Below are 22,545 nucleotides of genomic sequence, written 5' to 3'. Positions count from 1 at the left end.
TGGGAGCTGCTTTTGAAGGCCCGCTCATGCCAACTCACCCTGTATAACTCTGCTAAGTGGTTACTTGTAGCTATGAGGAAAACCTGGTTGACCCCTGGGTGATCAAGGTCATGGGTCGCAGAGGCCAATATGGCCGACATAACCTCCATTGGGGTGAGAACCTCTCGAAGCTGTCATGGGAATAAACAACAAGTGGATATTAAAAAAATGCATTAAAAATTTCTTTTATTGCTTTCCATTCTAGATCTCCGTCTAAAGGAAAACTGTTTTGGGGGATTGGACCACCGAAAGAATTGTTGGGATATGGCCTAGCTGCAAAAAAAAACTCTTTACAAAGTGACTATATATGCTCCAGCTTCTGTTTTTTCCTTCATCTCTGAAGTTAACAATCTTCCACGGACTGTGTACCAAAACTTCCCCGTGGAGCACCCCAGTCTTTAGAAATCCCCTATTGAGACCCTTTTTTTCTCTTTTTTTCTTCTTCTTGCATCTCCATAAGGTAGTGAATATGAAATCTCTAACAAGAACAAACCCAGGAGTGATCTGTACACGGGAGTAATGTGCAGAGTATTAAGTATTTGATCGTTTACTCGATAAAATGAAAGTTGCTGCTGATCCCCTCTTGTGAATTATTTGATGGAAACATACCTTATTCTCTTGAAGGTAGCAGTACATAGCCTGAGTGACATCTGCAGCATGTAATGCATTGTGGTAAGGATTCCCTTTATGGTAACCTGTTTCTATGGCAACTGTACAAACAAATACAAAATAAAATCAATTTCCAGGATTGATCGTTATAGAATTAAACTTCCTAAACATGCACAAGCAGGCCTCAAAATAACCCAAGGCACCCACACCAATTGCCATGGTGCCCTGTGCTTTTGCTGTGGTGCCCTTTGCAAATTTCAAATACAAAATTACTTTTTTCCTTATAGAAGTTGCCCTTCCTAGAGAAAATTGCTGTGCCCCTTTAAGTTCAAGGCCTGCAGAGTGTGCTCTATGAGGGAATTTGTAAATACCTTTAACAGGGCACCAAGGCATTTGCCCCGAAAGAAGGGCATGGAGCCAAGAGGACAGGGCCAATTGCCCCTGTGTCCTCTTAAAGAAAAAGTCCTGTAATTCTCAGTGTGTATTCAGTACTGTATTTTTCTGCGTATAAGACGCAGTACCCCATAATCACCAAAACAAGATTCGGAATCTTCGTTTGCTTGCATAGTCTGCCCACAGCTCCCAAAATATTTGAACGGTGATTTGTAGGTACTCCCGGACTTACCAAAACATTTGTAGAGATTTGTCGGGTCCAAGTTAAAGTGACTAATCAGACCATATTTGTGAAACAGCTGCATGCCCACATGCCTCATAGAATGACCTGTGAGAAAACAACAAAACAAAAACAAAAACATTTTATGAAGACTTTCACTTTAAAATATTGCCAAAATATAATGTCCAAATTACAAAACAGATTACCTCTTCTGAAAGTTCTTTTCAGCACTTTAGGCTATTTTTTTTATATTCTTAGCAACTTGAGTCTGGCTCAAACAAGGGCCAAATTTCATAAAGCTGCTCAAGTAGACAATTTGCTTAACAAATTCCTGATTCTTGCTTAGCAGAAATAAACAGGATACCAGTCAAAAATGGTACATATGACATGCTATTTTGGCTGGTAACCTTACCCTGGTAAGTATAATTTTGTTGTGATTAGCTTATTTCTGTGCTTAAGCAGCACTATGAGAGTGGGCCGTGATCATAATTAATACCATAATGCCACAATTCCTTGTTACTCTTTCGCTAGATTCTAACCATAAATATGCAACAGTTTTACAAATTTTTTTCATATGAAATGAAATTAATTATAAGGAGTGCCTGTTTGGGAGGATTGGGACGTTATCTCATCTGAGAAAACGCTTAGCCACTTGACCTAATACCGCATCTTCATCAATACTTGATTCTAAAGGATGGAGAGTCTAAGAAGCAGCCAAGATGACTCCATGACTTCTCCTCATAAAAGATTTGCTGACGATTTCTTCCGATTATTTTACTCTGATTATTTCTGGACCCGTTTAAGGCCTCCATTAAAGGGTGTGTTTAACATTTGTAAGATTGAAAATATGAATGATTTGGACATACTTAAATAATAAAAAGATGGCCATGGTGGGAAACCTTCATTGAAACAGTTTTGCCCCAAAATCCTTTAGTTTTTAGAAAATGAGTGAAATAATTTGGGGTTTTCACTGTTTTCTCATGACTTTGATGATCGATTGAGCTTAAACTTTCACAGGTTTGTTATTTCATCAATTTGTTGGGTCACATATAGTGCAGATACTGGGAAGAATACACGCAGTTTAAATAAAGGTAATACAACTATATAGAAGGACTACATCATGCCCGAAGGGCTTCCTTGGTCGCTCGTTATTTTTTGTGCAGGTTAGGCAGAGCTATGTTTGTTATTGTAAAGGGTCTTTAAAATTCTTTACAAGGTGCTGCAGTGCAATCATCAGCCAACCATGCCAGAAACACCATAGTAACCCCCCTTCTCTTTACAATAAGTGCAGGTTCTGTTACATTAATTGCACAAGACACTGGACCTACAGCTTTACAATAAACAAGCAACAATAAAATAGTTCTTAGCACATCCAAGAGGGTCTCAACTATAATTTTATACAATTGATAATCATTGAAGACAATTGTTCCAATCAGTAAGTGTATCAAGTAAACCAGTAACAATCCTCCAGAGAAAAGTTTCTATCTGCAGAAGTATTTTAGTAAACAATTCTAAAAATACCAAACACGGCGAGTCTATTTCTGCTACGATTCTCAGTTTGACAACACTGTACTGGATCCAAAACAAGATGGCCTGGCCATCTCCAAACATAGCCTTGTCACAACACTTTGATCGAGTTAAATTGATACGTAACTTGTTTTGAAAGTCACAAGACATAAAGTACTTCCGCTGATGTGAAGATTTGAAAATTCATCAAATCAGACCGCCTGTAATCAATAAAGCGGAGTGAATCAAGCCTGTCGACGACGCTCGGTTGTACTTTAAAAACTGGCACAAATTCCACCTCGGTCCGCTGTCACTGCCCACGCTCCGTCAAATTAAACTAACAGAATCACAAGGCGTCTCGCATAAGGCGGGAGGGAACAGGCGACGTCTTGGAAACAGACCAACTGTGCTCAAACAATTACAAATTACTGTCATCAGTAAACTGAACGGGAGCATAGAAAATTGAAAATGCGCAAATGCCTCCTGCATGTTTGTGGAATTGATTATTCCCAGGTCTAGCTAGATCCTCTGGGCCCTGTTCGGGATGCTCTGCACTAACTGTCTGTCCCGGTGCTGCACCGTTTTCTCACCTGTCGCAGTGAGTTAATATAACGGCCAGGGCCTTGTGTCGTCAGCTGTTCTGCTTGGATGGCTTTGACTTGCTAATCGGAGGGAAATTAAAAGACAGAGTTGTTGAATTTGCGAGCCGACCAAATCCGACCTGACAAGTCAACTGAACGTGGCAATTTTTTTTTAGTTGAGAGTTAGTCCCCTGGAGCTCGGATTGGTAAAGCCTTTTGTAGTCGCAATTATAAACAGTGTCTCGTGATTCAACATCTTTCTCTTTTGTATTTCTTTTTAGAAAAAAATTGTTTTATGTTTGTGTAGGGCTGAGACGACATCCCCCGGGGGGGTATTCACATAGCTGTGCTGCACCTGCTGTGAGCAGACACAACGCAATATCAACATTATAACACAGTGGTGTGATCATCTGTGTCTGGTACCCTGCATACAACAGTGACAATGACAGTTCTACTCCCTTATATGATGAAAGGGACCAGACTGTTTTTACTTTCCAGCCTCTATTTGGGTACTATCTTTTGAATAGAAGAAAAGCAAGATGGCCGCACCATGATAAAGGTGAAAACCCCGGCATGAGAGTCAATCTCAAGTTTGCAAAATAAAATATATCATATTCCGCACCACTGACTAAAGGGAGACTGCCAGCATAGGGCTGGATACACTGACTTAATCTGGAGGTCTTTGGTTCATGTCCCGCTCTAGAAATTTGTTGTTGTTGTTCAAACTCAAATTGGTTCAAAAATAGCATAAAATAAAATAAGAGGTGGGAAAACAGTAAAAGTTCAGTGTTCACATGGTTAACTAGTACCAGTACAACTATTACTGGATAAATTATAAATACATCAACAAGTCTCAGAAAATACTGTTCTCAAATAAAATAAGAAAACAAAACTTTTACAAAATTATGTGAACAACCAACTTCAACGAATTCATACACAAATGAACAACAGTATCAACAGTACTATGGCCCTTATCTCCTAAATAGACTGTAACCACGGCAACCCACTATCTATGGATGTACGTGCGTATAGAAAGAGGCAGAGAATATGTTTAAACCTTTCGGTTTTACATTCAACGGCCGAATTAACCCTTTTTTTGTTAAATTGCCAGAATTGGTTCAATCTAATTTAACACAGTTGTCAAATTAAATTGCACACTGCCCATATTCTCAGAAATAGTTTACAAATTAAATTTCTGACTCGACTTCGGGAAGGACGTTCTTTGATACGTCTTGTATGAACTACACAATGAGGAACACTAAATTAATTCAAACTATTGTCTGATTTGAGGTTGGAGGTCGGAGATATTTTTAAACTTGATTACAGAGTTATGGTTTTAGGTTTCTTATTTATAAGGATAAGATGATGGTCAATTGATTAAAGTGGTCAATCATGACGTCTTAGTTCACTGCTTTTGACAATTAGTGGGAAGGCAAAGATAGTTAGTTGCAAAGTTTCAAAGTACAGTTGATTCTTGCTAAGTAACAATCCATGTTTTTTATCATAATGAGTGAATCTTAATGAAGGTTTTCCTTTGCTTTTATTGAGTAAGTTTTATATCAAATTAAACTTGAGTAGAATCCTTGTCTTTGATTGGAGGGTTGTAGGTCATACAGCATGCATTATTCAAACCATTACAAGGCCTATGCCATAAAGCATGCAATTTTTGGTACTATTTTATTCAGCGTCCATGTATGCTAGATTCGATTGGTAAGAGCTGTCACCTCGCTAAGCATAAATGGTTTTGACTGAAAATACTGTTTCTCAACAAGTACAAACTGTATTCAGCTGACACTATCATAATATGTGACTTTTATAGTATCTTTCTTGATAATGTTACCTATAAACCAGCATTAAGTTGACAAAACCAATCTATGACCTATGACACATGACCTAAGATCTATGACCTTTTATAATAATGGCCATTTGCATAGCACTGCTATCTGTTTAGATGCTCATGGCACATGAACATCTTAACCCCACTCACTAGGCTATTATTTGATTTTATTCCTTATTCTCAGCTCCCTGTGCAGTTACAGCCTATACTGTCAAGTAGCACACCCAGCTAAAACAATAATACGAACCATCTCTGCTCTCACTGGTACCCATTTACTTCTTGGTGAAGAGAACAATTAGAGTGTAAGTGTCTTGGTCAAGTGTCACGACTGGGACTGGAACCCACACCCTTATGACTATTTAAAACTCTTCAGCTTTTAGCACTCAACCAGTGGGCCGTACTTCTATTGATTTTTATACCTTTGTTGAAAGTTCCTTCTGAAAAAAATATCCATCAAGTAACTCTTTAAGCTCTTATGCTTCGCGATAAAGAAAAATGGGTCATTTTAAAACCTTTTATACTCCTGAGTAAACTGACAAAATCATGAGGGTAATTATTCATCTAAGAAGCCAACAGTTTCCGTGAAAATGCTGTCAGAGGAAAGCAAATCAAGTCATCAGTGCCGATATTTTGACGACACATTTGGCGATCAGTGTTTAAAATTCCATAACTCACGACGGGGTTTCCGGAGGCTTTTACGGGTCGTTGTCAGAAAAGATCTCGTCGCACGATGGGAGGAAGATAAATGGGGTTTTAGAGCCACTGTGTAAACCGAACGGCATCGCGCTTTTTCCACCTTCATTCATAAACTGCAAGTTATCTAAAAAGTCCTTTTGCCTTGGAGTCATGAAACGAGACTCAGACTGAACGGAGGCATCTTACAACATCTTGTCGCGATCATCAGATAAGGATGACGATATAGTCTCTGTTCCGAGTACTTTTGGTTTCAATTTTCCCCAAGGACATAAAGTGAGACTACGCATCAAAAGAGGGCGCTCTTACCGAACAAGTTTTGCAGTTTTAATATTAGTGTTTTACAGGATTGGTCAGGATGAAAACATTATTGTCTAATAATCTCCCTTTTGGTTTATTGTTTGATGATGAAGTTCACACAAGAATCGTTTTCTCTGTTAAATATTTCTCTCTGAAATGAAGTCCTGTTCGAGAAAATCATATTTGAAAACTTGTAAAAAAGGCAACAGCTGAATTTGGTTGTTACAACAGGTTTACATACTGAAAAATGTGCATAGTTTTTTTCCTCACTCACATTTAGGGATTGAGCCCAAATGTTCACAGGTTTATTATTTCATGTTGACAGTTGATCACACAAAACATGACCACTGTTTGAGACATTATTAAGTCAGCCCTTACCAATCCTGTATAATACATTATTGCTTTGCCTTCGGATGGGGCGTAAAGCCGTAGGTCACAGTTTGTGTGTAATGCACGTAAAATAACCCAGTGCACTTATAAATAGAAAAGATAAGGGGTTCTTTTCTATTTATAAGTGCACTGGGTTATCGCTGCAAATTTTTATTTTTACTAAACCAATAATAATAATACTGCACAACGGCACCTTGTAAACATTACATGGTGCTATAAAGGAATAGGTCTCATACTATACTTCAAAACATAGCTCCACATACCTTGCAGGAACAAATACTGAGTGCTTAGAATAGATAAGCCCCTATGGGTATGATAAAGCGCTATATCAGAACCTAGTATTATTATTACTTTTCAGCCAGAGCCAAGAAATTCAGAAAGAGCCTAAAAGCATTTGCAAAAAAAAACTCACCTCCAGTGACTTGCTCTAAATGAAAGATATTGAAGTCCCAACACGATAGTCTGTTCAGGAGTTGCTGTGGACGAAATCAAAACGAGAAATTTATGAATATAGGCGCAAACTAATCACAAACTTCAATTCGTGGGCAAAATTGTCACTTTGTGTAGGTGGTTCCAAGCATGCTCTTGCATGACAATTCTTACAAAATGCTCATCATTTTATTTAAATTTTTTTCAAAATATATTAGGCCTAGAAAATATAGGAGCCTGAATAAGTGGCAATAATTTAAACAGCGCATAATTCAAATACTAAGTTACAAGTACGCCAATGGTGAATTAAATGGAGGCTATTTAAATTTAAAGAGACACTTCTGAATTTATCAAATGCAAAGAAAAAAGAATGATCAAGCGTAGGTGTTTAACAAAGACAAGAACTCAACAAAATGTTGTTTACAGTGTCTTGTTTAAAAAAAAAAACAAGTGAACAACAAAAACCAATTATGAAGGAGGTTTACAGAGGCTATTAAATAAGAAGTTCATTCAAATTTTAATTTGTTTTGCCTCAGTGTATGTGATAATGATTCCTTTTTTATTTTTTTTAAAACAGAGTTTACTAACTCCACTCAAGACGAAAGGAAAGAAAAACCCAAAAGATGTAATCAAGATAAATTATCTTTAGACAGTTTGAATCCTTTGTGTTAGCAGCAAATGTCGCAACAATTTAATAGATGCAGTTTTTTCTGAAGCAAAGGTTGTGAGTTCGAATTCCCCCAAGTGATTAGATTATGGATTTGTTTTCTTCACAGAACTCAAGAAAGTATACAGTGCTTACCCATGTGAGGGTTAAAAAAGATACATGTATCTACCATCGTCTACGTCAACCAACCTCCTTTTATCTCAGAGACTTTTACCCCGGTCCGTTATAGATAAAAGGGCAGGAGGTTTAACTTCTAAGGGCTTGAGATAATATCACGTTGATCTTATAATCCCACACTCAAACTCAGATGTTTATTTTACAAGTTGGTCTGCTTAGCCTGACACCCCAGTGGCGCTTTTGCTTTTCACTACCGCACTGTTTTTTTCTTTCCGTCGAACCTATTGAATGATTTAATCAATTTCCTCCAGTAACTCAACAACAAGTGCAAACGTTGTTTCTAGTGGGATTAATTCTGGCCTGCAAACAATTTGCATCCTGTGGCATTTCCGTGAATCCATTAAATTCAAACAATAAGGATTAACTCATTTAAGAACTAAGTAGATTAATAATATTAAAAAAATAGAAATTGTTTGAGTAATTTTGCACTATCAACTTTTTTTTTTTTACCCCATGGCATTTTTGCTTTTGTTTTCACTATGATCCTGCCCAACATAGTGAATTATCCAATTACGATGGTTATGTCATCAGGGTGTGGGTTCGAATCCCGGTCATGTGTCCTTGAGCAAGACACGCAACTATAATTGCTTCTCTTCACCCAGGGGTAAATGGCAGGCCTAATACTTCATGGAGGCAATGAAGGCGATTGCCTAAATGCCCCTAGTGATTGCCTTGGTGCCCTTGAAATGCTCCATCATAGGGTATACCCTTTACCTAAGGCGAAAATGCCTTGGTGCTCTTGCCCTTTCAAACATGAAACATACAGGCCTGGAATGGATACCAGTGAGGGCAGATCTGGTTCTTGTGTTTGATTTAGCTTTGTGCGCTACATACTGGGCAGCGCAGGCTGTATACTCCCCAAGTAGCTGAGATGGTTAAAAGGACCAAAATAAATGGCTCAGTGACCAGGGGTAATAACGTTGGAGCGCCATCATCATTATTGAATGACAGGTTTGAGCACTATGATATCATTATTAACAAATTATAAATACCAAATTTAATGAGGACAGTCATATGGGAAACGCAGAGATGCTGTTTTAGATTATGATCCCATGGCTGACTCCAGAAACCAATATTATTTTAAGTGAAAACAGTTTGGCATTTGGCAATGGCTTTTACAGCTGCTCCCAATATGCTTATTCTCTTTAAATCAATAAAATAAAATAAACAATTTCCATTGGATTAATTGGAACTTTGCATGGTTGAGATACAATCTAGTAATAGGTTTGCAGTAACACCATGTACATGAGTAGGAGTTTATATTTTGCATTGTAGAGATACAATTTAGTAAGGTTTGCATCAGAGTAGAATTTGAAACTTTGCAAGGTGGACAACAAAATATATTAAGAACTGACTGTTGAAGCGTTGAGCAAAAGAGGAACATTTTCCTTAAGGCCATTTTGATTATTCCCTAAAAAATTGAAATTTTTAAAAACTCCTCAACCGTTGCAGCTAAAAATATTGTTTTCGTTCGTAAACAAAAAAAGCGTTTCCCCCCAGCCAAGTCAAGGCAATTTAGAATTAACAGCTGCAGCTGTATTTGGCTTATCTCTCACCCCCACAAATGCCCCGTTAGTATGCCACATTAAAATGCAGGGGGGAAAACACCTGTAAATACCCTTAGGCTTGTAAGGTCCACAGCACCCCCCCCCCCCCCCTGCCTGTAAAATTGATTTCTGTTTTTGTTTGAGCTGTGTTTGTTTTTAGTGTTTTTTTTTGTTGTAAACATCTTGTTTTGGTCTGGCTAACACGTTGGTAAGAACTTGTCCCCAAGGGCACTCTAGGGAACACAAAATGGAGGCAACAATAACAACCCTGTGAGGGGGGGGGGAGGGGTTGTTTGGGACCGTTGCGATATATGCAACGCAGCTATGAGTACCGCACTGTGAAAACGTCCTTGGTGCAAGTGAAGTAGCGGCAGGAAATGTTGGACCCGTTCTATGCTATATAGTGGATTCATGAAGCTGGCTGCAGCAATGCGTTGAACAAATATTGTGATTTGGGCATTGAAAGAACCGAACCCCCCCCCCCCCACCCCCAATGATTTTTTTCATCATCGTAAGAACTATGCTATCCGCCTTATCATTTCAGTATGATGGTTTTCAGAACCAACACTACTCAAAAGAGATCACATCTCCCATGCTGAGTTTCAAAACTTAATAAGAAAAATAAAAAAAAACTGTGAAGTCTATGGGAAACTTTTGAAGGGGCACCAAGGCCAAGACCATGGGCAACAGGGGCCTTCGTGGCCTCTGTGTAGTACTGAGCCTTTCCTAGACAACATTTCTTACTGTTTGTGAGTTATTTTGGGGGTTGAACAAAGAATTGACTAAAGTGGGATTCGAATCAACGACCCCTGGATTAATATGCAGGCGCTCTACCAACTGAGCTATCTAGCCCTACATGTATATTGCAGTCTCCCTATTTTGTCAATATCTTTGTTCGGGGGTGCTTTGTTTTGTTTATGAGTTACTTACATTTGTCTGTCCGCAGTACCAGCTGTCCAGGTGAGGTGGGGACTTGGGTGGTATATGATGCGGTGGTTTAGCGGCGGTAGCTGGTTGCCGGCATACCTTGGATACGCTCAGCTCTCTAGAGTGCTTCAGACTGGTCCTCCGTATGCTAATGTCAATGGCTGCGACAAGATAAAGAAAAAAAATACAGAGTAATTCACATAGTTGTTTAATATCAAACTTCACAATAAGATATCTAGTCACAGAAAAAAATCCTTGCAACGTATCAGGTCACCGAAAATCATTAAGAAAAGAGGTTTGTGATACCCATGGCCGGTCAGCGCAACGTGACTAACCATTGAATTGACGAAACATCAGTTGAGTGAGTAGAAGTATCGTTGACAAGATTCAGATCAAGTAACCTTGTGTTTGTATTCCTCGAACCCACATGCATGAACAACATTTTGCTCATAACACTCTCTCTGTTAGTAAAAATTTAAAGCCAACCATGCTCTATACTGGCTTCTGCCTAGCAATATTGTCCATGCTTAGCAAATCTGGTGCCAGGTTACTTAAAGAAAGGCCTATCTGACAGTAGGAATTAGGTACTGCCGGACTGAGTCAGTTACGTTTTAACACAGTGAGTAAGGAGAGCCAAATGAAAAAAACTGTTGCGATTCCACCCTTTTTCGTGGCTCTCCCGTATTGGTACAAATTGTCCCTGTGTGCCTGCATACGAGTACCAAAAAAGGGAAATTGGAAAGTGAACAGTGACTGCGTGCGGAGTGTTCAGTTACAATCTAATGACTTCTGAAGTTTGGGACAAATTCAGGAGAGTTCCCTTCAAGTCCTATGTGATACTTTTCAGCTCCTGCTCAGGAAGCAATTATGGTAAAGTGCCTTACTCAAAGGCACCAGTGTAATGGCCGGGATTCAAACCCACACTCTGCTGCTGACAACACCAGAGCTTGGATCCGGTGACCTAGACCGCTCAGCCACGACACGCCACATACTTAGGCAGATATGGGTTAAGCTTTTAAGAATCCTTTCTAAATGTGTATAGCTTGACGTAGGAGTTGGTGTCTACCTAAAGAAGCCAATATCTTTAAATAATAGGGATCCATACGGGTGTTTTGAAAGAGCGTAGACGTCCCTGTTTTGTTTTTGTGTACAAAACCAACGGAGACATCCCTAAAAACGGAGCCAAAACTATGGGAAAACAACAAGAAGTCCTCAATATACCAGGTCAACAAACATGTTCAAGTACACAAGAGTAAATAAATATGCACGCATAGTATAATAAGAATCTGAAGACAGCAGGACAACCCTTGTGTTTTCCATGCTTGATGACCTCATGATGACATCATCGACCTGATTTTTGTTTGTTTCCATCAAAACAAAGAAGAGGAAAAAATACTCAAAAATCTGTTGTACAGTTTGACGTTGTGCACACTTGGGACTGGCCAAAGATAGTTTTTTTATTGACTTGCAATATCAATAGCCACACAATCTGTGCTGAAACTGCTTCATTGTTTGATGGGAAAGATGGGAACATTGCTTGGAGCAAACAACTCGCAACCTTTCTGAGCACAGAGGACATTTCAGTTCAAATAGTACAGGCGTCAAAAATATTCCTAGCAGTGGGTAAGGAGTGAAATAATTGAAGATTTTTTAGAGAGAGGAAATACGACTGAGTTCATACACAATTTTCTTCCAATTGTTTTGAAAGAATTCTACAGGTGGAAGAATGGTTTGGTTCCACACTGACAGGCCTGGAATTTCATCTTAGAGAGGGCAAGACCATCAGTTCTAAATGGAACATCTCTAAGTCTATAGAGAAAAAGTTTCAAAGGGGCACCAAGGCCAAAACCAGGGCAACGGAGGCAATGGCCTATGTAGCCTCCATGTTTCCAGGTTGCCATGATCTGATCCAACCCTATCAGAGAACGTTGTGTTTTTGTCACTCTTTTACAGTGGTAGTCTAACCACTTTTGTACCCTCTATCATGAATTAAGTCAACTTCAGCAAGAAATCCGCCATTTACAGGGATTTATTTCTGATTCGTTGATCACAAACCCACAACATCAAATAGTGTTTTTTATAACTCTTTTACTTTGGTAGTCTCACCACACATAATGAGGTCAACTCAAGCAAGAAACTTCTAGGAATTTTGTTGAACCTGTTAATCACAAACTATCATCTTTGAATGGACTACAAAACAATCCAGGTGAAAAGCGACCCCAAAACAGCTGCCACTAGCTTGTATTTCCGTCCAACAAATTTAGAGATTTTCTTCCAGCATTTCACCCAGGCAACCAACATCAACAGCCTGCTCTCTCTCCCCCCCCCCTCGGTTCTTAGTAAACACCTTGACACACCCCTGTCTCATTTCAGCATGACTAGATCGCAAATCTGTTTAAGGGTGAATTATTTACTTCTCAGAATTTTGCTTCTTGAAGGGTTAGGGGGAGGGGGGGGGGGGGTGGGAATTTGGGAGGAAATTAAAAGTGCATCTTAAAATGTTTTGCATTGGCTGAGAACTTTGAATCAATTTCACTTCAAATATACCAGGGGGATATTGTTCATCTTAGATTGCTACAAAACGAACTCATTCTCACCCTCAGTAAGGAAGGCGTTCAAACTGTGACATCACAGTTGTATTTTATATTTGTCAGCCTGTGGGTTTAATAGGATCTGACAGGCCAATGGGAAGAAAAAAGAAGGAAAAAAAGGACCTAGGATGATAGCAGCTGGACTGACTAAAAAAGGTTTTTTTTCTATTTAGCTGATTGTCCGACTGGATTAAAGAATAGAACTACATCTTGCAAATAAACTCAACTAATGCATTCAAGAAAAAAATTGTTTACAATTACTCTTACCATCAATTATTTTGAAATCATTATCTGGAAAGGAGCCACGACGACCATCCGCATACAATGTCAGCTGCTTTGACTTGACACGAACATCACCTGCGGAGAAGAGATGATAAAAGCAATTCAAAATCACACTGACCGAATTGCGACATCAAAATAGATCTTGTGTAAGCAGTTGCGCGCAGAGTAGCATGCTATTTGTTTGTTTCCCGCCACTAGCAGCACGGATGACCATTCTAGCATGACAGCTAAAGTGCATGGTCCGCCCCTTGGCGGCTTATCAAATTGATTCAACCACCTTCACATAGATGTGCCGAGCCCTTCATAGGAACCCGATTCATTCAGTGCTAACGCTTCAACAACGCTTCGTCACCAGGAGCACACAGCGAACCTACTGTAGCATGAACACACAAGTAGACTGCACGAGCCCACCCCACAACGTCAATACAACCCTAACCCCCAAACAGTGACGACTTTATCAAAAGACAAGTTTTCCCTTTCAAAAATTTGAAAAGGTGTTGAATGGGATCCTACCCCGGCTAGTCACTATAGCATCACTTTCACCGCGCTATACCCTCTACCAATCACATTAAACCCTGTGTCGCAACAATCGAACGCAGGGTGCTTTGATAAGAAGTGACTGAGCCCCCCCCCCCCCCCCCCATAAACCCCCTTACCGTAGCTTAGTGCAGCATGACTTGTTAGCCCACTAAACGACTCCCGTTATAGCAGGTGTCGTCTGATTCTTTCCACCATTCGTCGAGAGCCCTTAAACCAAAGCGTGGGGGGGCGCAGTAATTTTCAATGGAATAGAAAAGACCTAAACTTCATTCAATTGGACTGGACCCCCAAGTGACCGATGAACGGAACAATACCGAACTTGGTCTTGGTGGCAGTTTGGGGGGGGGGGGGGGGGGGGGGGGGGCTACAGAAATTCAACTGCATTGTTGAAATTTTGCATTTGACACAGACAATAACACAAAGAAGATTACATATTTGAGAATAAAAACAAAACGATACCTCTCACATAGTGATTTTACGTACCTGTATGCATGTTTGATATCATATTCAACCCCCCCCCCCCAAAAAAAAAGGAAGGAAGTAAAAAAATATGTAGGTAGGTACTACTAATTGCTTTTTCCCACCATGCGTGTGTATGGCGATGCCACAGCGCTGTTGAGGGGAACACTTCAATATTGTATGGAAACTGCAGCCGATCTGCTATTAACACTTTGCAGTGAAATCTGGTGCATTTTTGTGGCCACTGGACCAAATCGTACCTGCGCAGACTACTCGTATCTATTCTAAACCATGGAACTTCCTCCTTGCCTCCACCCACACAAACGCTGGGTGGGGGGGGGGGGGGTCCTTTGAATTTTGTTTACTACAATACATGCTCCCACCTATAGTTGGGCGATAACAAAAGCCATTGGTTTCTTTTGTGACAGAGTTCAAGTCAGGCATTGGCTTTTGAAAATATCGATTCATTTCGGGCTTCTGATTTTCAAAATGGAAATAAATTCCTGGGGGGAATTGAGTGGAAACAACATGAAACTATATTATTTTGGGGCTATAAAACTTATTATAGCGGGCTGTCTTAAAATCACAGCGCTCTGACAGGAACAAATTATTTCAGAACAATACAATAAAAGGGATTTATCTACCATTAAAACCAATCTAGAAATGTAGTGTGTTTAGAAACAAACAAATCACATTACACAGTAAAAAGGATTTATCTACCATTAAACAAAATTAGAAATATTGGGTTTGTAGAAACAAACATGAGGTGTTCGGACGTTGTGAAGAGCTGGCCAATATTTACAGAGATATCTAATAAAATACCTGGAACATAAAAACCATCAATGATTTTGCTAAGAATGTATATTTTTGAACAGGATATTGGATAGGAAATGAGGTCAAATCAGGTCACACACAAAAATGGAAACAATTCCATACATTAAACTTCGGAAGATAATGCTAAAACTCAAATAAAATATGTTGTTCTCCAGAAATGTATATTGTAAGAAATGTAGACAGGGTATTAAGAAGAAGCACCCATGACGTAAGAAGAAGTAATCATTTTGAAGTGTGTCTTCAGCAAAATGCTCTCCCTGTCTCTTGAAAGTTTAATTAATTTGGTAACACACTGCTCTAGAATTGTAAAGGTGTGGGTTCGAATGCCAGCCAAGTAACATGTCTGTAATTTTTTTCACAGGGCTCGAGAAAGTACTTGGGAGTATACAGTGCTAACGCACATCGGTGTTAACGGGTAAAACCAAAATTAATACTCTATATCCCGATGCAAATTTCCATACATATGCAATGTTGAAGCTCTTAAAGGCAGTGGACACTATTGGTAATTGTCGATGACCAGTCTTCTCACTTGGTGTATCTCAACATATGCATAAAATAACTAACCTGTGAAAATTTGAGCTCAGTTGGTCGTCGAATTTGCGAGATAATAATGAAAGAAGAAAAAACCCTTGTGTCACGAAGTTATGTGCTTTCCGATGCTTGATTTCGAGACCTCGAATTCTAAACCTGAGGTCTCGAAATCAAATTCGTGGAAATTACCAATAGTGTCCACTGCCTTTAACACAAACAGATACAGCACCCCAAGCAGCTGCACATTAATCAATCTTTTGTTTAGACTCAATACAACATTAAGAATTATCGACACAGCAAACAACAAAATGTATTTAACAATACAAAAGACTTGCTGTTGGATTTTTTTACTCGGTCAAAGTCAAACATGTGTTCTACAAACGGAATGTTATCGACGTCATCGGCCTTTGATCATTCAATTTCCGTGTGCGTTCAAGCCTTTATACTTAGAATGTGCGCAATGCGAGAAGCCATGTTGTTCCAATCAATGGGTAAACATCTACTGCGTATTTGATGTTACGCATGTCTCTTGGACTAATGTTTCGAATTCCAGTCATTTCAACAAGGTATGACTTTCCAGTATTGAAGGCTCCCTTCTTTTTTTACCCCCCCCCCCTCCTGTACACCATACACTTGCACGATTCATGCATGAATCGTTTCTCACAATCAAATGATTTTCGGGGGGAAGTTTTCCTAAACCCAAATTACTTTGAAGGGAATCTTTTCTCAAAATATTTGATACTATCAACAGCTGCAGTGCTTCTCAAGAAGAAAGTTGTTATTGTCATTGATTTTTGGAGTATTGAGCAATAGCCCTACCTTGTAAGGCACTGGGCAGTGGACACCTTTGGTAATTGTCAAAGACCAGGGTCCAATTTCATAGAGCTGCTAAGCACAAGAATTTGCTTAGCATGAAATATCTTCCTTGATTAAAACAGGATTACCAACCAAAATTCCATGTGATTTTCAGGATAAGCAAACAACAGCTGAATACCAGTAACAAGCAATATGCAGCAAGTGGAAATTTGGTTGGTAATCCTGTTTTGATCAAGAAAGAAATTTCATGCTTAGCAGCGCTATGAAATTTGGCCCAGTGTTCTCACTTGGTGTATCCCATTATGCATTATGCGCACAAAACACACAAATCTCTGAAAATTTTGACTCAATTGGTCATTGAAGTTGAAAGATAAAAATGAGAGAAAAAAACACTGTGTTGCGTAAATTTGTTTGCTTTCAGATGCCTAAAAAGGCTTAAGACCTTTTAATATTTGAGTGAGAAATTAACTCTTTCTCAAAAACTACAATACTTCAGAGGGAGCTGTTTCTCACAATATGTTATACTGTCAACAGCTCTCCATTACTTGTTACCAAGTAAGTTTTTATACAAATAATTATTTTGAGTATTTACCAATAGTTTCCTAAGTGAGCAAACAAGCAATTATCTTAATATTGTGCCTGTCAGCACAGCAGTTTAAACTTTGCGCATTCTTGCATCATACCAAGTGTAAACCATAGCTACTCAACTTCCCAAGAGTAAACAAAATCAAAATTGACTTAAAGAACGTCCCGCAATAAATATTTGTTTCTTTCTAAATGAATAACCCAAAAGATAAGTATTTGCTGACACATCCAAGGGCAACCACAATGGGGAGGGTCAGGGTGTTAAACACGAACCTTTCTGGGGCAGTGTCACAATCCACTCTGAATAGGTTGTAAAGATCTTATAGATAAATACGTTCGACAAATCGTGAATGAATGCAATGGTTTTATCACGTTCTCTAAACATGAATGATATACACACAATATATCATTGATTTTTTGGGGGAGAGTTTAATGTACATTAACCAGCATGTATGCTTCGTTTTTGAAAGGGCAAGGGCACCAAAGTTATTTCCTGTGTCAAAGGGCACCCTATGAGGAAATTGTAAATTTCCACTGGAGCATTCTAATACTGATCTAATATTTCCCACAAATTTCATAACGATCACTATTAACGATAAGTGGACGCATAATTATATTGAATTATAATATTTTAATAAATAGCAATCTAAAAGATATTCTATTCGACCTGATTGTAATTTTCATACCAAAGTGCAACTTGTAATTCTCTAGCTACATCTTTGTTTAGGACAATGTGTATTGTCAATTATGCTTATATGACCGGTGCCAAAACATGTGGTTTCTATTCCGCTTTACCGTTTCTGGTTTTTTATGACGATATGAACTTTGTCTTGCCGATGAACGGTGCAAGAGTTCAATGTAGATCATTTATCTTGCAAAGCAGATCCAGCTGGATCACCTGTTCTGATTTGCATCATTCTGTTTCGATATTGTCCCCACCATGTTTTTGTTTAGGCCTGAAATTACCTGAAGGCCACAACCTCTGTTGCCCCTGGTCTTCAGCCCTGGTGCCCTCCAAAAGTTGTCTATAGACTTCCGGGTTTTCCATTGAAAGTTCCCGTTGCAGTATGAAAGTTGTCTATAGACTTCCGGGTTTTCCATTGAAAGTTCCCGTTGCAGTATGAAAGCTGCTATAGACTTCCGGGTTTTCCATTGAAAGTTCCCGTTGCAGTATGAAAGCTGCTATAGACTTCCGGGTTTTCCATTGAAAGTTCCCGTTGCAGTATGAAAGTTGCTATAGACTTCCGGGTTTTCCATTGAAAGTTCCCGTTGCAGTATGAAAATGGCCTTGCCCTCTAAGAGATGCAAATCCTGGCCTGTTTCTTTTTTTGGTTGCACAAATAATTTATTGGCAATCGAAGCTGTTTTGTGGTTTTTCTTTATCCCTGATGCAAACTTGACACCTATTATTATTACTTTTTTGTTCTACTTGAGAAATCACTTACCTAAAACCTTCATGTCTGATTCCGAAATCAGATGCAGAGCGGAATCGCTCAGCATCTGCTCCTCAGCGACTACCCAAGGTTTCCTCCGACTCTCCCACCCAACTAAAACCTTGTGGCTTAGTGGACACCTAGTCGCCCCAGCTTCGTGGAGAGCAAAGCCCCCTCCTACAAGTAGACTTCTGTGCTCGACGCCACCGTTAACCAGAAATTGTTTTAAGACCTCAGCGGTATTTGTCATTTCCACGGGACGTCCACGATGGCTGGATAAACACTGTAGGCTGTGCTCTCTGACATTTTTGATATGGTGTAGAAGATTTTGGTGGTACTCAAGGAGCTGTCGACGCAATAAGCACTTCTTGTTTGTTCGGCTTTTTTATCTCTAGTGAGGTTGGAAAGGGGGGTTGAGGTGTATAGAATAAAATCCTGAGGCTTGGCAGTCAGGGTGAATCCAATAACACTTCTCACATGAATGCCGTATTACTTGCTCTTGGCAACGTCAACCGTCATGCACAACAGCTAGACTTATTGAAAGGGATGTTCAATACAAATATTGCACCTCGTGTAACCACTAACTGTAGAAAACACAATCAGCTGATAGTCAATGTTGTTAACGTAGCATGACATCATTGTCCACAGAAAGAATGAATTCTGTCAAACAAAAGATTACAACCGGTGCGTGTTGATAGATGACCTGAAACACACAGTTAGTTAGGGTGTGAGTGTAGCACAGTCAACCGTTCCTCACAATCTGACAAATCGTAAAACCCAACAGAAGCCTTTTTGATCTGAGTAGAATCTCACTCTTTCCCCAAAACCACGTCAGCAGTGACAACCACCCAGAAAAGACACTGTTGAAGTCTTTCCACCGACTGAGATCGGGATGCGATGGTCAACACAACACAAGATTCCCAAAGAAAAAACCCTAGATCCAATGCCCTGATGTCATACTAAAGACTACGTGCTTCAAACACGTCACACGAGCTTCGCACCCTATTGTTACTCACATCTTCGCTAGATCGGGTCAACGTCTCTCTTGGACTTTTCTCATTGTGCAACCCAGAAATCCCATGCCTCTGAACTTTGAACGGCTAGAGTCAATACATATATATGTTTTTTTGTGAAATACATATATGGGTAAAACGAGGAGGAGATAATGGTGTGTGTTTCAGAAATTCTGAGAGATGACGCCAAACGGTATTTCCCAACGACAACATCACGATAGACAGATATTAAACACAGGCTCAAAAGATATTGATTGACAATCAATGCTTTGTATGGTTTAATATCAATGGACGTATTTCAAATGAAACTAGAACCCAAGATAAACAACTTTATTTCTTCAACTTTCTGTCCTAAAAACCCCCCAAATAAAACAAAATTGTTGTACAACTTTTGACATTCACTAACTTGTTACTCTGTCAATGTAGGCAAAAACTTAATCCCATTTCAGTGTAAACTTGTTTACTCAACAACTTTTACAAAAAAATGACTACTTAGGAATTTAGGGGCAGCTACACTGACATCAACAATAAAAGATGAAATTTTGGAGGAAGATAATTGTAACACAATTATGCCAAATTAACAATTATTCAAAGATGAGAAACGTCAAAACTCTTTGGTTTCTGATGGATTAGCAGTTTGACCACAAAACAGAAACAATTTCTCTTTATAGCGTAATTACGAGGTTGACTCCCGACTACCATTACTCTTGTTTACGTACATGAGACACAGATGGGGGCTACTTGCCTATGATAATGCATGGCAACAATTATCATAACGCGTTAGTGAAAACAATCATAGACGGATCCCTTTACTCATGCAAAAAAACAGAAGAAAAACAAAACAAAGAAAGCAATCCTTGTTGGGTGTTTTGACAATGTTTTGATAATATTTGCAGGTAATTTGCACACACCGACGTCATCCATGACTGCGTGTGACGTTTACGATGATACGTCACCTGATATTGTGCACGTAATTTCTTGAAAGAAAAACAAGTTGGGGAGGTATTATGAAAGGTGTTTACAACATAGACTGTTAACAATAAGAGTGAGAACGAAAAGGTTAGGGGGGGTGAGGTGAGTCTACTGGAAATGGCAATGGAGTGGGAGGGTGGTTTGAGAATAGGAAAGAAGATGAAGAAGGAAGGGAAGTAAACAGTAAAGTTCTCCATTTAAAGGCACTGGGGTCGATTTCACAAAGAGTTAGGACTAGTCCTAACTTAGGACTAGTCCTAGGAGATATACAAATTGCATGGAGAGTCCTAAGTTAGGACGAGTAACTGGTCCTAACTCGAGATAAGACTAGTCCTAACTCTTTGTGAAATCCACCCCTGGACACCTTCGGTAATTGTCAAAGACCAGTCTTCTCACTTGGTGTACCTCATCATGCATAAAATAACAAACCTGTGAAAATTTGAACTCAATTGGTTGTCGAAGTTGCAAGATAATAATGAGGGGGGGGGAACACCCTTGCTGAGTGAGACCTCAAAATCTAATTCTGAGGTCTCAAAATCAAATTCGTGGAAAATTACTTCTTTCTCAAAAACCAGGTAACTTCAGAGGGAGTCATTTCTCACAATGTTTTATACTACAAACAGCTTTCCATTGCTCGTTACCAAGTAAGTTTTGATGCTAAAATTTTTATTTGAGTAATTACCAATAGTGTCCACTGCCTTTAAACACCTGAGGATTAGTTTTAAAAAAAAACTCTCCAATTGGTCCAGCTGGTTAGTTCATAGGAAACACTCTTGCATAGCAAACTATGTTGACTGAACAGATTTTGAATAGCATTTCTCTATACTATCAGGGAAATCATTTACTGGACTAGTCCAAAATTTCTCCTTTGGGATCAAATGTAAAAATGTTGTAGAAATATCTAAATCCCTAAATGAAAAATTACCTAATCACAAGGCCACGGACAGCCACTTGAAGGTGAGGCCTACACATTAGCGATCTGTACTAATCAAGGAAGAATCAAAACTGATTTGGGCTGTTGACCCAAATCAACTGCCACCAGGGGTACATGTAAGTTGGCAGTTTACTCCTATACATGTAGGGCTGAAGTACAAACAACATGAGGTCCCCGATTGTAGGTTACTCACTTGTGTGCAAGTGACATTTTCTGCGAAATTCCAGAGAGTTGAATGTTAACTTACCTAGCATGCGAACATAGATGGCTGCCTTGTCTGTCCTGTCAAATGATATGCCTCCCCTCCTCTGTAAATCAGAAAAAACAAGAGGCGAAACTTTAGACAAATTTGATCTATTAATAATAATACTACACATAGGTTCTTACATGTAAATGGTGTATATAATAATGCTTTATCACATCCCCTAGGTAGGTATCAAATCGCTCAGTATTTTTTTATGTGGAGCTTCGCTTTTATAGTATGAAACATACATTGGATTTCATATAAATTAGTTATGGCAGTATATTGAGACGTCTCTATTAGTGTTTTGAGAGGAGACTACAGGTTGTCTGAAAATCGAGCTGAAGGTGTAGCCCTGCCTCACACCATCTACAAGTTCATAAATACATTGAGCACCATTAGGTAGTTGCGATAGATCGCTGCGATTAAGTGGATCTACGGTTTGTTCAGCTGACGTGAGGTTAACGGGGCACTGTCGGGGACCAACACCCAATAGACTTCAGGCCTGATTCCTCACGGAGGCAACAGAAGAATTGCCTCCATGCCCCTCTTTGGTCATTGCCTTGGTGCCCTTGAAATGCGCCAGTAAAAATTAACACTTCCTCATAGGGTGCCCTTTACCAAGGCGAAAATAATTGCCTCGGTGCCATATTGCCCCTTTCAAAAACGAGCATACAGTCCTGACCGTCCTGAGACTTATACCATCAGCTTGAGTCATGCCCCCTGTCTTCAACCGTGATACTGTATTCTTGTTCCAATCTCACCATACATGGGCCAGTCTATTTTGTCCCAACCAGTCTTTGTTCCACGTGTTATAAATTTAACTAGGAAGCGAACACACAATGGTTGTATCACTAACGCAATGGTGAATAAACATGACATTTGCAAAGTGAAATCCAGAGGGAATCGTGACGTTAACCATCTTACATAATATGATTGGCGGGTGAAAGTGTTCATATTGTTTGTCCAAAGCGTTTTTTTCTTATTGTTCCCACTTTT

General features: G+C 39.3%; 1 protein-coding gene across 1 annotated transcript in view; it reads right to left on the bottom strand.

Annotated features, from left to right (window-relative positions):
• The window catches only part of LOC117304744, a 32,701-nt gene extending 10,437 nt beyond the window's left edge, over positions 1-22,264 (bottom strand). The window contains exons 1-8 of the mRNA XM_033789346.1: positions 22,232-22,264; positions 21,553-21,613; positions 13,174-13,263; positions 10,319-10,476; positions 6,981-7,044; positions 1,274-1,369; positions 649-749; positions 39-170 (exon numbers count right to left, since the gene is read on the bottom strand). Coding sequence (XP_033645237.1) covers positions 39-170; positions 649-749; positions 1,274-1,369; positions 6,981-7,044; positions 10,319-10,476; positions 13,174-13,263; positions 21,553-21,613; positions 22,232-22,264 — 735 coding nt within the window. The remainder of the gene's footprint in view (positions 1-38; positions 171-648; positions 750-1,273; positions 1,370-6,980; positions 7,045-10,318; positions 10,477-13,173; positions 13,264-21,552; positions 21,614-22,231) is intronic.
• Between the last annotated feature and the right edge of the window lie 281 nt (positions 22,265-22,545).

Source organism: Asterias rubens, chromosome 21 (assembly GCF_902459465.1).
Source record: "Asterias rubens chromosome 21, eAstRub1.3, whole genome shotgun sequence".
In the NCBI taxonomy this organism is placed as follows: Eukaryota; Metazoa; Echinodermata; class Asteroidea; order Forcipulatida; family Asteriidae; genus Asterias; species Asterias rubens.
Note: the sequence above shows the minus strand (reverse complement) of the source record. Positions and strands in the feature narration are given on the sequence as shown.